Here is a 15,255-nt window from a genome sequence, read left to right as displayed (position 1 = left end):
GTGGTTAAACAAAAATTTGTTTTTCAGAGCATTTCCAGTACAAAACCTTTTTAATGTATATTTTATTTATTATAATTTATTCACACTAAATCCCAGTTGTTATCCCCTCCCTCTTATTTTCCCATTCCCACCATCCCTCTCTCTTCTGCCTATTCCCCTCCCCTAGACCTCTGATGGGGGGGGAGGCATGTGTGGCTTCTACGCCAACCATCTGGCAACAGCCTATTAGGTCTCATCAGGATAGCCTGCATCCCCTTCCTCTGTGTGCCCACTAGGCCGCCATCTTACCAAGGAACAGTGACCATATCATGGGTGCCTGAGGTTCAGCAGCAGTTTCCCCCTCCCCGTCCCGCCCCCCCCCCCCCCGCCACCACGGCTGTCCATTGGCTATATCTGAATAGGGGGTCTTGGTTCTCTGAATGCATTGCCCTTGGCTGGTGCATCAGTTTATGCAGGACCTCTCCCTCGCCACCACCGCCCTCCCGCCCACCCCGTGTCTAGACCCGCAGGCCTTGACTGTCTCCCTGTGGAGCTCCTGCTCCCTCCCCCCACTCTACTCTACTCTATAACTCTCAGCTCTCCACCCAGATTCCAGTATCCGTTCCCTATCCCCCCCCCCCACTGGGTGGAGTCTCTCAGAGGACATCAACGTTGGGCTAATATCAACTTATAAGTGAGTATGTACCATGTGCGTCTTTCTGAGTCTGGGCTACCTCACTCAGGACGATCTTTTCTAGTTCCATGCAGTACAAAAATCTTTGTGAGGGACATTGTGCTCCCTTTCTGTGTCCCTGGAGATCTTCTGCATCTTACCCAGCCTGCACCTTACCCCCCCCCCCCCCCCGCCATCTTTCCTCCAAGAGTTGCATGGTGACACTTATGAGGATGATTTAAAGCACTTACAAAATGCATCTCAATGCCTTTATTACATAGGCACACAGCCATTTCTGCTGCCCTTGTGGGTGGCTTCCAGACACGCTGGCCAGGTGTGGAACTTCCTCTTCTGTGCCTTTGGCCAGGTGCGGTGCACCTGGGTGTATGTCTCTGGCACTCAGAGTGCGCATGACACAGCCTGAAGAGGAAAAACTTGACCCTTGTGGTGCAGCGGACCACAGGAGATGCTCAGCGGCTCTGAACTCACCACCTGGCCCATGTGTTTACCCCACGCCATCTACAAAGCACAAAGGCCTATCAGATACACCGAGGCCTCCTTTCCTTGGCCACACTTGGCTGTGAGTCCCCTTGGCCCCTTCTGAGTATCAAACACTTACTTGGAGAGTCATGTCCAGGTCGTGTGTGCATCTGAGTTTTAGTGACTCTGCGGTCCAGTGGGCTTCTTCCTGGGCCTTGCACTAGACACGCTACAAAGAAAGACAAAAGCAAAGCAAAACAAAAACCAACTGTAGTTGAACATGAGATCCAGGCTATGAAACTAGGACTCTGCCATGTGGATCGCCAATTCAAGGCACACTGGCTGCCCTCCTGACAACATTACAAATGTCTCATCACCTAACATAGCTGGAGTCCCCTTCTTTAGGGATGAATAAAGGCCAGTTAAGGGCTTGGCTACTAATCCCCCATAGTGAAAGGCTGGGCATGTATTGGCTTCTTTCCCCCATACTGGAGTCTTGTAAAGTCTCCTAACATCTGGCACAGCTGGGAAAGTGCCTCATCAGCCTCTTCCATTTGGGATCTGGAGCATCAGCACTTGTAGGATGGGTTTTCCTGGAGAGGACGTGAGAATCTCCTTTTGTCTGGCTCGCTGGTGCCTGCCATCTTTGTCTCCACAAGGCACATTGCCTTGGCCCTTCCATGTGGCCGCACTTTGCCTCTCTTGGAGCCTTCCCAGTTGCTGTGGAAGCCAGGCTGCTCTACCTCACTCAGCTACAGAAACAATGAAGGTAGGTTAGTCACGTTGGCTCCCTTCCCACCGATGTAGACTCAGTGATACCCGTTTCATAAAAGGTTCTCTTCAGAGGTCATTAAATTAGACAAATGGTTCAGGCTTTGTGCTCAACGGTCCCACCAAACCCTGTTTGACTTGCTGCCAGGAGAAAGGATTGGCAGCCATGGGTGAGAAGGTGATAAAGCCTCTGTACACAGCACAAAGCAAACAGGACCGCAGACGCTGGGGGAAGCAGAGCCTGAGCTAGGGCCTGTTTCCTCCAGCACAATTGATCTTTATAAGGTGGCCTCTCCCATTTTAAAAGGCCGAACAACTGCTTTCCTAATGATTCTGTACTTCCAGGGGCAGAGGCGCATCTCCTTTCTACCCAGCAAGAGCACCATCCTTACTCTCTTTGATCAAAATGGAGCATCCTAAAGTGACAGTGTCTTGTCTCCTCCAAGTAGAACTGAGTTCTTAAAATTTGTCTAATGATTTTTAAAAAAAATTATGTGTATGTTTTACTTGTGTGTATATCTGTGAACTAAGTGCCTGGTACCCAAAGAGGCCAGAAAAGGAATTTGGATCCCCTGGAATTGGAGTTCCAGATGGTTGTAAGCCGCTATGTGGGTGTGGTGAATTAAATTCAGGTCCTCTGGAGGAGCAGCCAGTGCCTTCCCTCCATCCCCTTGAGTACTTTTATAACTGTCTCAGTAACGTTGGAGGAGCTCTGTAAGATTTAAAATGCAAAGTTAACACAGCCCCCACACCCCACAAAACTAAACACGAAGTAATTCATTGTATTTTTTTTTAGTCTGGATTTTGAAGAATCTGCAGTACATTAAGATAAAAAGTTTCCTGTGCTGGGGGAAGCCTTGGGTTCTGCCTCCCCATCAGTGTGTCTTTAGGCAAACCCCAGTGCAGGGTTTTGCCCTGACCCATCCTGACCAGCCTCACTTCTCAGTGAGCTTGGAATGGCCATCATTTAGGGGTATGATGTGATGGAGCAGAGACACTCAGACAGTTTTCCACTATAATTTTTTTTTGAACGACCAAGAAACGAAATAGATCTTAAAGGAAATATGCACAGCACTGCTTTTAAGCAAGCTTGTCTCCAGCTCTTCCCAGAAAGCCTGAGGCATCATCGGCCACGAGAGCTTGCTGAAGACGCCATGTGAGGTTAACTGGACAGGCCTGGGTGTGGCAGCGAGGAGGAGATTTGGATTTGGACTCTGGTGTCTAAGCAGATTTGTGTCTAGATCTTCCCATAAAGCCCCTTGGGTGGGATCAGAACGAGGCCCAAAGCATCATGGGAGGGCGGTAGCCCTTCCAGGGTGGGGACTTGGCAGCTTTGGATCTTCAGGTCTCCAGAAAGTCGGCCTCAGCTTGATCTCTCCCATCGACCACTTTCCGTCTTCAAACTAATTTCTATCTGAATCCGACATGACTTCTAGCATCCATGGTGTTCCCTGTGGAGGTCTTGTGCTCAGACCTTCCTGAAGAAGAACGGTGGTCTCGTCTCGTCAGGCCCCTCTTTTCTCTCATGTGCACATGCACCTTTCTGTATTCCTTCTGAACACACGCACGTGGAATAGCTGTTTGCGCTTGAACTCTCACATAGCTGTGCTGGAATCTGAGCTGTCTCAATGAAGGGCGCAGGGTATAAATCCTGAAGGAGAGAGACAAAGAAGCCTCTGCCATGACAGAAGGCAGAGGACGCTGAGAGAACACAGCACACAGTGATGGCTTCTGAGGAGTGGCCTGGGCTCTCCTTCAGCCAAATGAAGAAATTTAAGCTGAGCACTTGGAACTTAAATTCCCCTCCGTCTTAGAAGAGGTTAACACAAAGGGTAAATGCCACAGAGCTGAGGGACGGAAGCTTCAGGTTCTGTCCCGTCATAGAAAGAAGGTCACTTAGGCATTCTAAGTGTCCACTTGTGTAAAAATCAATGTCGACAATTCCAATTACAAAGGTACTATGTAAAATGAAAAACACTAAACACATTTTAGAGATTCCCACAGCCACTCACTCAATGGCCGTGTGTGCACAAGAGCCCACTACACAAATGAAGAGCACGCTGTTTTCACTTTAGAGCTTTTGTGTATTTTGTTTTTTGCAACAGGCATTTTTATCTGACTAGAGACTGGACTCTCAATTTCTGGGTAGCATGACATTAAATTCTCGGCAGGGAACTGCGGGGACGGCTCAGATTACGAGCACTGGCTGCTCTTGCCGAGGACCCAGGTTTGGTTCCTGGAACCCACGGCGCTGCTCACAGCCATCTTTAACTCCTGTTCCAGGGAATCTGATAACTTCTTATGGCCTCCACAGGTACCAGGCACACATATGGTGCGCAGGCATGAGTGTAGACAAACACCCATTCACATTACATTTTCTTAAAAAAAAAAAAACTGAATAAATTAGCCTGAGAATTACCGCACTCTAGTGACTCTTCTGGGTCTGACTGCTGTGTGGCAAAGTGACACACTGTGCTATCTGCACACCCACGTTTTGTTATTTAGTGGTTCAACACTCAAAATCCAGTAAGACTTTTGCTGTGGGTTTGTGGTGCATGATGAGAAATTCACAAAGAATCAATTGAAGGTTACGTGGGGAGGGGCTCCAGAGACTCCCATCCTAACTGGGGAGCTTTTGCCAGTTGATGGCTGTTAGGAGAGGGAGAACCAGTTTCCCTTAAGAGTGCAGGTTGCCTACACAGCAGTGGGTTGGCTCCCCAGCCACGTGCTTCTGGGTGACACTAACAGGACTCGGTGTGCTATTTAAAGGGAAGAGGATTTCTCGTTGGGAGATGTGTTGTCAGGTGGAGGGAATTTGAGGGAGTGGACTGTAAATATCATCAAGATACATTGTATACAATATAAGAAACTAAGAATACCCCCCAATAAAAGAACATTTTAGTTGGGGGACTTACATTACTAGTTGAAGCTTGCTTGGCAAGTGTGAGGAGGCCCTGGGTTTGATCCCTAACTCACACTAAGACCAAAAAAAAAAAAAAAAAAAGGCAAATAATAACAAAGCCAAGAATAATATCTTTAGTACAACTTAAAAATTATTGTTCAAGACAATGAGGTTTATGATGATGAGTTCATGCATGTATTCAATGTACTTTGATCATTTTTATGCCCTCCTCCCCCTTCTCCAGGCCTTTCCCTCTTCCTAATTAATTAAAAAAACTAATTAATCATTAATATTGGTCGACTTAATTGGATTGAAAAAAACACCCAGGAGATTAGGAAGAGCTCAGAGTGTGACTGAGCATGTGTCCAGAGGCGATTAGATCACAGGGCTCAGACCCGCTCAGTGGTTTACGGCGTCAAAGGATTAAAAATCTGAATTTCCATTTGGGAGGAACAGAACTGTGCAGGGTGGGGCTTGTTGGAGGCGGTGGGTCACTAGGGTGTGACTTTCATGGCTGTGTGTGTTGGCCTTGGTTCCTCTCTGTCGCTCTCTGTTCATCAGCCCACTTTGAGGTGAGCACCTTGGCTCCCTTCCACCTTTCCACTGTGTATTCTGTCTCACTGTGGTCCAGAAACAAGGCCTGCTGATGCTAGGCTTGACACCTCTCAGGCCACACGCCAAGGGAAACACTTGCACCTTGAACTTCTTTCCCACTGGTGGAGTTGGTCATGGTGGAGTTAAACTCTGTAGCCCTTGATAGGAGTGGGCTGATGCACATAATTAAAGGATGGATGTTTTCCTTGATAGTTTTATGCTGTTTACAGGAGACAACTTTAAAACACAACATGAGAAGACATTTCACAGGGAAGAAATCAAGGCACGTAAGAGCTTAGTCTCCTGTTGTCTCAGAGCTAATGGAGTGGCTGCATTGGGCTCCAGGGTGATATCAGAGTCCTTACGCTGTCAACGCCCGTGGGAAAAATCCTTTGCATCTCATGGAGACGAGTCCGGACTCTGCACACGTGCTTCTCATCTTCCTGGCTTCTGGGAGGACAGTTGACAGCTCTCTTACTGTAAGGAAGGGCGATGTGACCAAGTAGAGCTAGGGAATAGCAAAGCATTTAAAATCAGGTACTACATCTCAAAATTACTGTCTGTTTTGGTGACAGCCAGGTTCATATGGCAGCACCCCAAGGGAGAAATTTCCCAAATCCCTGAGTGTCGGTCAGGCACTCTCCTGGGAAGCTTGGGCCTGTCAAGCAGGAAACCGGAAGTGCACGCTCAGGGCAGAAAAAGGTGAAGTGCAGGGTCAGAGGAGTTAGGGCCCCGGAGTTGGTGGCTCAGAGCACTGAAACCAAGAGAGGTAGAGGTGGGAGCTCGGGTTTGTCTGAGGGGCAAAATGGCTGCTTTGGGAGCAGCCAGCGGCTTGCTCCTGCAAGCAGTGCTACAAAGATGGAGGCAGCGATCCTCACTGACACATTGACACCGGTGAATGGCAGAAGCTAGCTGAGGGCAGCGGCACATGCCTGCCTGACCAGCAGCCAAGCCTTGGGGGGTCCAGCTGCAGTTCTTCAGAGAGGAGAGCCCTTCCTTTCCCAGAATAAATGACAAGTATCAGATGATCTTTGATGAAACAGATGATGCTGACCTGTTCATTTCATGTGAAACAGGGACTTATAAACCTTGGGCAGTGGGAGGGGTTTCAAGGGTGAATGTGCTTGACTCACTGGGGCTGGGATGCCAGGGGTACTTTGTTTACATGTAACAACACAGCCCTATCATAAGAGGGGAGAGCAGTACGTGATTATCCTATGGGCGGGGGAAGAACTCCAGGTATGGTTAAAGGTCATTTGTTGAAAGCCAAGACACCAACACATCTTATTATCATAGGGCGAGTGTTTCCAGGAATCCCCAGGTGCTTGATTCCTCTTCTTCTTCTTCTCCTCCTCTTCCTTGTCTTCCTCCTCCTCCTCTTCCTCCTCCTCCTCCTCTTCCTCCTCCTCTTCCTCTTCTTCTTCCTTCCTTTTTCTTCTTCTTCTTCTTCTTCTTCTTCTTCTTCTTCTTCTTCTTCTTCTTCTTCGTTTTCTTCTTCTTCGTTGGTTTTTCAAGACGGAGTTTCTCTGTATAGCCTTGGCTGTCTTGGACTTGCTTTGCAGACCAGGCTGGATTTGAACTCACAGCGATTCACCTGCCTCTGCCTCCCTGAGTGCTGGGATTAAAGGCATGCGCCACCATGTCTGTCGCTGAAACAGGTTTCTTATCAGGAAAGGGTTGGGGTTGTAATCTCCCTGAAAGCTATGTGACATTCCTTAGAAGACCTGGGGTTCCCCAGAGCAGGCAGAGAGCGAGCACAGCTGAAAAAGGGAGTCCAACATATTACACTGAGCTCAGAGGCTCTCCAAAAATGCCAGACTTCAACCTTAGCAGCAGGGTCCCACATTTGAGGAGCCACACAGATCACACAGAGAATAACAGCTGTGGGGCTGGGGGGTGGGTATGTTCTCACACAATGACTGTTGAACAAGAGTGAAAGAGAAAGTAACCTTTATGATGCTGACATAAAGAAGGGACAACTGGGCACTCTAGGATAGCCTTTGTTGTCCTCAGTATATGCTAATCACACGGAAAACTTCACATTCCTCTACATTTAAATGGGACACCCCAAAAAACAGGTGATTCAGACCCTCTCCACCTCCACCCTCTTCCAGAAATCATAGGTGCACATTCTCCACCTCCTTTGCAATAACACACACACACACACACACACACACACACACACACACACACACACTCCCTTTCTTTTCTTTTTTCTTTTCTTTTCAAAACAGCGTTTCTCTGTGTAACAGCTCCAGCTGTCTTCGAATTCTCTCTGTAGTCCAGGCTGCACTTGAACTCACAGAGATCCTCCTGCCTCTGCCTCCCAAGTGCTGGAATTAAAGGAGTGCACTACCACAGCCTGGCTTTCACACACAACTTTCTTTTACTCTCCACACCCCACACACGCCAATTTGGCTTTCACTGTGTCATTCAGACTGACCTTGAGTGACCTGACAAGACACCCTGCTTCAGTCTCCCAAGTACTTGAGACTACAGGAATTTGCTGCCATACTTGGCACTGCACACACATTTGGAAGTTTGAACAGACAGAGAGAGGGAGGGAAGGAGAGAACCTCATGAAAAATTTCAATAGAGGATAACTTCCTGGGAAAATAGTAGATAGCCAACCTTGAGCCAAGGAAGAGGTACAAATGTTGAAAATGCTGTAGAAAGACCACAGTTGTCTCTATCTCAAAGCAATAGAAAAGATGGGAGAACCTTTTAAAACTATTACTTATTTCTCCCCCCCACACACACATAAAATGTACCTTGATCACAATCACCTCAGCTTCCTCTTTTCACTGGTCTTGTCTCTCTCCAACACATGTTCCTCCAGAGAGGGACATTGCTGAACTTATTCCACACCAAGATGAATTTTTATGCCAGAATGGTAAAGGCAATTTACAAACGAAAAAGAGCTATGTAACCGTCCTAGGAAGTGTCAGTAGCTTGTTCAGTAAAATTTAACATGTACTTTTATAAAATAAATAAATAAATAAACAAATAAATAAATACACCTCTTTTGTAGACTCGGGGGTGGGGGTGGGGAAGGACACAGTTGTTAATAGGATGCTTATAGCAGACATGGTTCTTTTAAAGTTTTAAAAATGTTGCTTCTCAGTGTCGCTTGCCTGCAAAGATGTGCTATCCTTCAGGAGTGTTTCAGAGGATCTGAGTCACACACCTAGGCCACCAGGGGACTTCCCAACTGACCTATTGGGACAACAAGGACAGCCGCTCCTCTGCTTTCCCCAGCCACCATCGCTTCTCTCGGTGGATTGTTCCAGATCCAGTCCATCTTACCTTCAAGGAGGAACAGCACCTTCTGAGACCCCTACACGACCCTTATGATCTTCCCACTCTGTTCCTGCTTCCTGTTTGCAACTCCGGAAGCAGCAGCCATCAGCCAGTGGCCTCATCAGAAGATTGCTTTGGCTGAAAAACAATAAAAATATAAGTTGTGAGGCACCAGAAACTCTACGTGAATTTAAAGACAAATGAAAGGTTCTGACAGTGGCAGCAAAGGCCCATAACCCCTAGAGCACATGCACACATCACTCAGAAGGCACAACCCCAGCCCCAGGACCTGGCATCTGGAAGTCTGAAAGACCTGCCCAGGTGGCATGGCTGGACCCCTCTAGACATTTCCGCCCTGTCCCCCAAGACAGGGTTTCTCTGTGTCACCCTGGTTGCCCTGGACTCACTTTGTAGACCAGGCTGGCCTTGAACTCACATCTATCTACCTGCCTCTGCCTCCCGAGTGCTGGGATTAAAGGCATGCACTGCCATGCCCTGCTTCAACAATTTTTTTAAAAAAGTGAGACACACCCTGCTCACAGGAGGCTGCACATGTGTCTAAGATCCACTCTTCAGAAACACTGGGATAAAAGTGTTTGTTTTACAGGTAGAATTTCACTGTGGAGACCAGGCTGGCCTCAAACTCATGGACCTCTGTTTTTGCCTTCGATGAGATTATAGGCATGTGCCATCATGCCCGGCATCTGTTCATGTATCTAAACATAGCTTCTATCATTTATTAGTTATTCATTTTATGTGTTTATATATTTATGTATATATACAAATGTGACTATGTACAGGTGTGTGTGTGTGTGTGTGTTGAAATGCACATACAACAGCACATATGAAGGTCAGAGGGAGAGGACAAACTGGGGTGCTGTTCCCCACTCCCCTCTTGCTTGACGCAGAGTCTCTATGCTGTTTGCTGCTGGATGCAGACACGGGAGTAGCTGGCCCACGAGTTTTCGGGACTCTTCTGTCTCTGCCCCCATCTGTTTCAGAAACACCATGATTACAGATGTGTGCTGATGGGCCTGGCTTCACCGGAATTCTGGTGGGTCAAACTCAGGTACTTATACTTGTGGCAAGCGCCTTGCCTTAGCCCACTGCTTTGCTTGTCTGAAACAGAATTTCTTTTTGTGATTTGGAGCTCCTAAGTCAGTCAGTTGGGCTAGCTGCCTAGCAAGCCCCAGGGATCTTCCTGTTCCCCCAACCCCTCGCGCCAGGGCTGGGTTGACAAGCATGTGCCTCCACATTTGGCTTTTTACTTGAGTCCTGCGAATTGAACCCAGGTCCCAGTACTTGCAGGGCAAGCATTTTAGTGACTGACCCACCTTCCAGCCTGTCATGCATTTTATTTTAATAAGGTGTTGAGATGGGGTCTTGCTATGTTGTTAAGATTGGTCTTGAGCTAATGAAGTTCATGGGATCCTCCTGCCTCAGCATCCCAGGTTGTTGGGACTACAGATGTGCACCACTGTGGCTAACCTTCCACAGAGAGTTATTGAGACATGACTGCATGCCTCTGTGCCAGGCTCTGGCCTAGCCAGTGAAGATTTAGAATTAAAAAAAAAAAAACAACTTATTGTTTCCCCTGTGGGATATCAAAGTGAACAAATAGTCACATGGATAACTCTGTAATGACATATTTACAAGTATTCTGTAGGAAAGGGTGAGGATGGAAAACAAGGAAGGAAAGGCCCTAAGTCTAACAGGGGAGCCAGTGCAAAGCTGTCTCTGGCTGGTAACTTTCTCCCCATGTGTCTCAACGCTGTATACTTTATTTAAACATGTCCCACTGAGCCCAATGGCAATCTGTAATATTTGGGCTTCTTGACACAACACTGAACTATTTTGAGAGGGTGAGAGGCATCTAAGAAATCAGGCAGAGTGGGCAAGATGGTTCGGCCGGTGAAGGTGCTTGTTGCCAAGCCCGAGGACCTGAGTTCAAATCCCACATGGTAGAAAAGGAGAGCCAAGTCCTGCAAGGTGTCCTCTGATGTCCATATGTGCACCATAGACTGGACAAGCTGGACCTGGGAAGGGTGGCAATAATCTCCATTGGAAAGCTGGGGCAGGAAGATTGTATGAGTTCAAGGCCAGCTGGGGCTACCCAGCAAGCAAGACCCCATCTGAACCTCCACACAGCACCCTGCAATACATGCATTTTTGACCATGACACTAATAACATGTGCAGCAAGAAGCTCAAAAGCGTTGTTATATGTGCCTGGCACAAACACCCCATAGACTCAGAAGGGTCCATTTTCCTTATTCCAGAGAAGGTAAAAAAGGAACAGAATCAGGTCAGTGATTGCCCCCGGGGTAGGTGGGAAGATGACAGACAGGCAAATACGTTTGGGGGTGGAAATATTCTGTATTTGATCGCTTGGTGTTTGGTGATCACATACTGTTTATCAAGACTCAGAGTTGTATACCTCAAAAATGTGGATATTCAACCCTATATGGTGCCTTATGCTTGGAATATGAGCACTTGAGAGGGAGAGACAGAGACAGGAGCCTTGCTGAGTTCTAGGCCAGCCTGGGCTATGTAGTGAGTTTCAAGCTAGCCTCAGATACAGTGTCAGACCTTGTCTCAAAAAGACCCTCCGCTCCCAAGAGTGGCTATCTAGTTTGCACACAGGCCATTTAACCTGAGATTTCAAAAACTAGAAAAGAGAATATCCTATAATATTGTTACTTCTACAGCTGGTTCTCCTCATCTGGGCTGATTCAACCTCTTGCCCTGTATTGAGAGAGGAAACTGTGTGGGGAGGCTAGGCTTGCTTCTGTAGACGTCTGTCTTTCCTTGTCGTTAGTCAACGCAGGACTATTATATTTACATAGCAGTTAAATTGCACTGGGCACTGTAAATAATCTAAAAATGATTAAAGCCTACAGGATTTGCAGATGCTATGGCACATTCCTTATAACGGCTGGGAGCATCCCCCAGATACTGGGGGAGTCTGGCACCATGCTGGGACCAGTCCCCCAAGATACAGATGGACCACGGTTTGGTGCTTTAGTACAGAAGTCTAATAATGGATCATTAACAGATAAATTTGGCTTCCATACCGCGTTCATATAGCAGGGAAAATGATATGTCAGTAAACACAGTATTTTTTTTTTTATCTGTGTGCATCCTACATTTCTTCTTTTATAATCTCAGGACTACGAGCACTTCTGTAAAATTCTGAGGTTGTTCTGCCTAAAGGAATAAGGCTCTACACTAGGAAAAGGACGAGGCAGGGCCAAGGTGACAAGGGTAGTCCTGCTTTGATTTCTAATCCTGGAGACTGGGTCCGAGGCCACGGGAGGTCACTTGTCAATAACAGGTGTGGTGCTGGTTTGGAGGGAAGTTCTAAACGGATTGTTTAATCTTACTCAGACTTTTTGTGGCTGAGGATGAGTCAACATTAGCTTAATTAAAACTCCAGGAGAAGAGCTGTGAGTGAGACGTGCTCCCGGGCTGCGGGTCAGCGCCTGCCGCTCCCGCCCACACGCGTGCTCCCGCCTACATCCGCACTGCTCCATCCTCATTAGCCGCCGCCCCGTGCGCCCGGCTCCCATTGGCCGCTCTGACTATGCGCGTCTCCTATAAGAGGCTGCAGCTCGGGTCCGCAGGTGACCCTCTAAATTCCAGCGGCTCTGAGGTAAGTAGGTGCGTGAGTGGTCCCTCCCCGGGACCCCGGATCTGGGGTCTCCTGGCAGAGACAGGACCAAACTCCTGGAGGAACCAGGTGGAAGTCCTACCGCTGTGGGCTCTTCTTTCCTTCTTAGGGGGAACAGCAGACCTTATTTCTGAGGACCTCCTGTGTGCCGGGAGCAGACTATCCCACGTTGGATTTCTGCTTTACAGGGAATCCTGTGCCTGTGTGACTCCTTGTCAAGAGGAACAAACGCATTAATCTTTCTTTTCCATTCAAGGATAACATCTCTTCCTTCTTCCTCTATAAGGGAAACCCGCACTTAGGCTGCACCAAAGGAAGGGGAGATGCTAGACAGTCTTAGCATCATACCTGCACTCTCCGTCCCAGGCCACAATGGGCAGAGGCATAGATTCTTGAGATTCGGAGCTAGTTAGTAATCCAGGTAATCTTAACGCTGATTACATGTAACGATCTGATTTTCAGAGGTTTTAAGTGAACCCCATTGATGTTCCATCCTAGCCGTCTTAGAATGGAGATGGGGAATACAAGCCCCAGAAGTCTGTGCCTGTGGCATGCCAAGGGTGGACTGCTTCTTCTTCTTCTTCTTCTTCTTCTTCTTCTTCTTCTTCTTCTTCTTCTTCTTCTTCTTCTTCTTCTTCTTCTTCTTCTTCTTCTTCTTCTTCTTCTCCTTCTTCTTCCTCTTCTCCTTCTTCTTCCTCTTCTTCTTCTCCTCCTCCTCCTCTTCCTTCTTCTTCCCCAGGGATGAGAACCATTCCTTCCTGTAGCTTTCAATCCTACCTTCAAACTGTGCCCAAGAGAACCCCAAGTCTCCCTTGCCAGTGGGGACAGAAGTACGGATGGAAAGAGTTGGTGGTGTGCACACATCCTTCACTGTGCTCTGCCAAGGCTGCTAATCAGCTGGCCTCCTTCTTGGCAGGTCTGATTTCCAGCGCTGGATCCTGCACACTGGAGCATCATCATACAGGTGAGGGTCATTCCCTGCCTTTGAAGGAGGCTCCTGCCTTTGAGTGTGATTCCTTACCTTTCAGGATGATCTCCTACCTTTAAGGGTGATCCTTACCGTTGAGGGAGGGTTGACCCCTGCCTTTGAGGGTAAACCTTTCCCTTTGAGGGAGACCCCTGACTTTTACTTTACCTGGCTAGAAAGGGCCTTAAAGTGGAATAAAAGTCTAAAGGGGTGGGGATGGGGTTGGTGGAGGGGGAAAAAATACCAGAGAAAATCATGGGGTTCAAACAAGGGCTTTAAGATTGCCGAATGGATGCCCTGAGGCTAGGCCGATCAACTGGCAGCATTACTGGTGCCCTGGGGATGTGGCTGTCAGCACAGGGGCCTGATTTCAGGTCAGTTGGAAAGTGTTCAGGACAGCAGAAAGATGTGTGCCATCAAAGACCCCCAGAGCACACATGTGTCCTCACCCGCCTCAGCGGTGTGAGCACAGGAATATTAGTTCCTCGAATGCCCATTTGAGTTTGCAAAGGATAAACAGGAGGCCTGGCCCCCACACTGAAGGAGCCTTCCTGCATTTTAGGGTGCAGGACATGTATGAATGAAGCATGCAGGGAAGCTACCCATGACTCAAATGTGATGGGAGGTGAGGAAGGCCTTTCCAGAGGACTCAGTTCAGGGCTCAGGTGACCAGGGAGTCGGCCTGAGGCTGGCAGGCTGGCTCAGGGCCCTCAGTGGTGAGAAGGCGGAAGAGGAGAAGTGCAGAGACACATTAGGCGTCCTTGGCATTCTGGGTGCTATGTAGGCACCAGGTGGCATCTCACCTCTCAGCTGGAAGCAGGAGGTGGGTGAGATGACTGCTGCGGCCTCTGCTGCCCAGCTCTGTGCTACCGCCCACTCACCTGACCTCCCCTTCTCCAGATTCACCATGATTGAGGACAACAAGGAGAACAAGGAACATTCCTCCGAAAGGGGGAGAGTGACTCTCATTTTTTCCTTAAAGAATGAAGTTGGAGGACTCATAAAAGCACTGAAAATCTTCCAGGTATGGACTTTCCATAAAGCCCGTCTGAAGACGAGTCTCTGAGATTCTGTTCAAAATGTAAGGGATGGCCAGAGGCGGGCTATGGACGTGTCCTAACTTACCTTGCTGAAGTGCTGTTCAGGGAGTGGAGAGACGGCTCAAGCCGTTAAAAACACTTGCTGTTCTTTTGAGGACACAGGTTCAGATCCTAGCACGCCCACGTCAGGCAGCTCACGGCCGTCTCCAACTCTAGTTCCAGGGGACCGGGTGTCCTCTTCTGGGCACCTGTGGTGACCAGCACTCAGGCTCACACACACAAGATAGTGTTCAGTTTTGAGAAATACAGCAGCCTAGAAAGGAATAGACACAAATAGCCAAGAAGGAAATTGGGGGAGGAGTCACTGCGTACACCTGAGAGACTTCAACTAAATAAAGTGTTTTTACACTTAAAGAAATGCCTAACCATGTAGTATTTATATTAATAGTTTCAGGTGACAAAGTAGCAAGGGTTCTGCAATTATGTCCCTTGCCTCTACCAGAGCCTCACTCCAAGTGGTCCTCAAATATGTTTTCAGTTTAACATAGGGAGACTGTGGCCTAATGTACATTTATGAGCCTTATATTTTTGGTCGTGAGCCTAGCCTTTAATGGCTGAGCCATCTCTCCGGCCCCATTTATGAGCCTTAAAATGTCCCTATGTAACATTTTTATTTACTATGCATGTGCATTTGTCTGTATACATGTGCCCCACGTGTGTGCACTCGTGCAAGTGGTGTGTGTGCATGTGTGTGTGTATGTGTGTTATAGGTGCACATGTGCAGAGCGCAACAGAGGATGTCAGGTGCTGTTCCCCATCATTCTCCGCCTTATTCCTTTGCGACAGGGTCCCTCATTGAGCCTGGATCTAGGCTGGCAGAC

At 48.0% G+C, this 15,255-nt stretch overlaps 1 protein-coding gene across 1 annotated transcript in view; it reads left to right on the top strand.

Moving 5' to 3' along the window:
• TPH1 (tryptophan hydroxylase 1) overlaps positions 1-15,255 on the top strand; it is a 40,923-nt gene that overhangs the window by 8,943 nt on the left and 16,725 nt on the right. Inside the window, exons 2-3 of the mRNA XM_084767554.1 lie at positions 13,284-13,331; positions 14,235-14,358. Of these exons, the coding sequence (XP_084623680.1) occupies positions 14,242-14,358 (117 nt within the window). The 5' untranslated portion in view covers positions 13,284-13,331; positions 14,235-14,241. The remainder of the gene's footprint in view (positions 1-13,283; positions 13,332-14,234; positions 14,359-15,255) is intronic.

Source organism: Acomys minous (genome assembly GCF_964271855.1).
Source record: "Acomys minous genome assembly, chromosome: 2".
Classification (NCBI taxonomy): Eukaryota; Metazoa; Chordata; class Mammalia; order Rodentia; family Muridae; genus Acomys; species Acomys minous.
The sequence above is the reverse complement of the archived record's forward strand: the minus strand, read 5'-3'. Positions and strand labels throughout refer to the sequence as shown.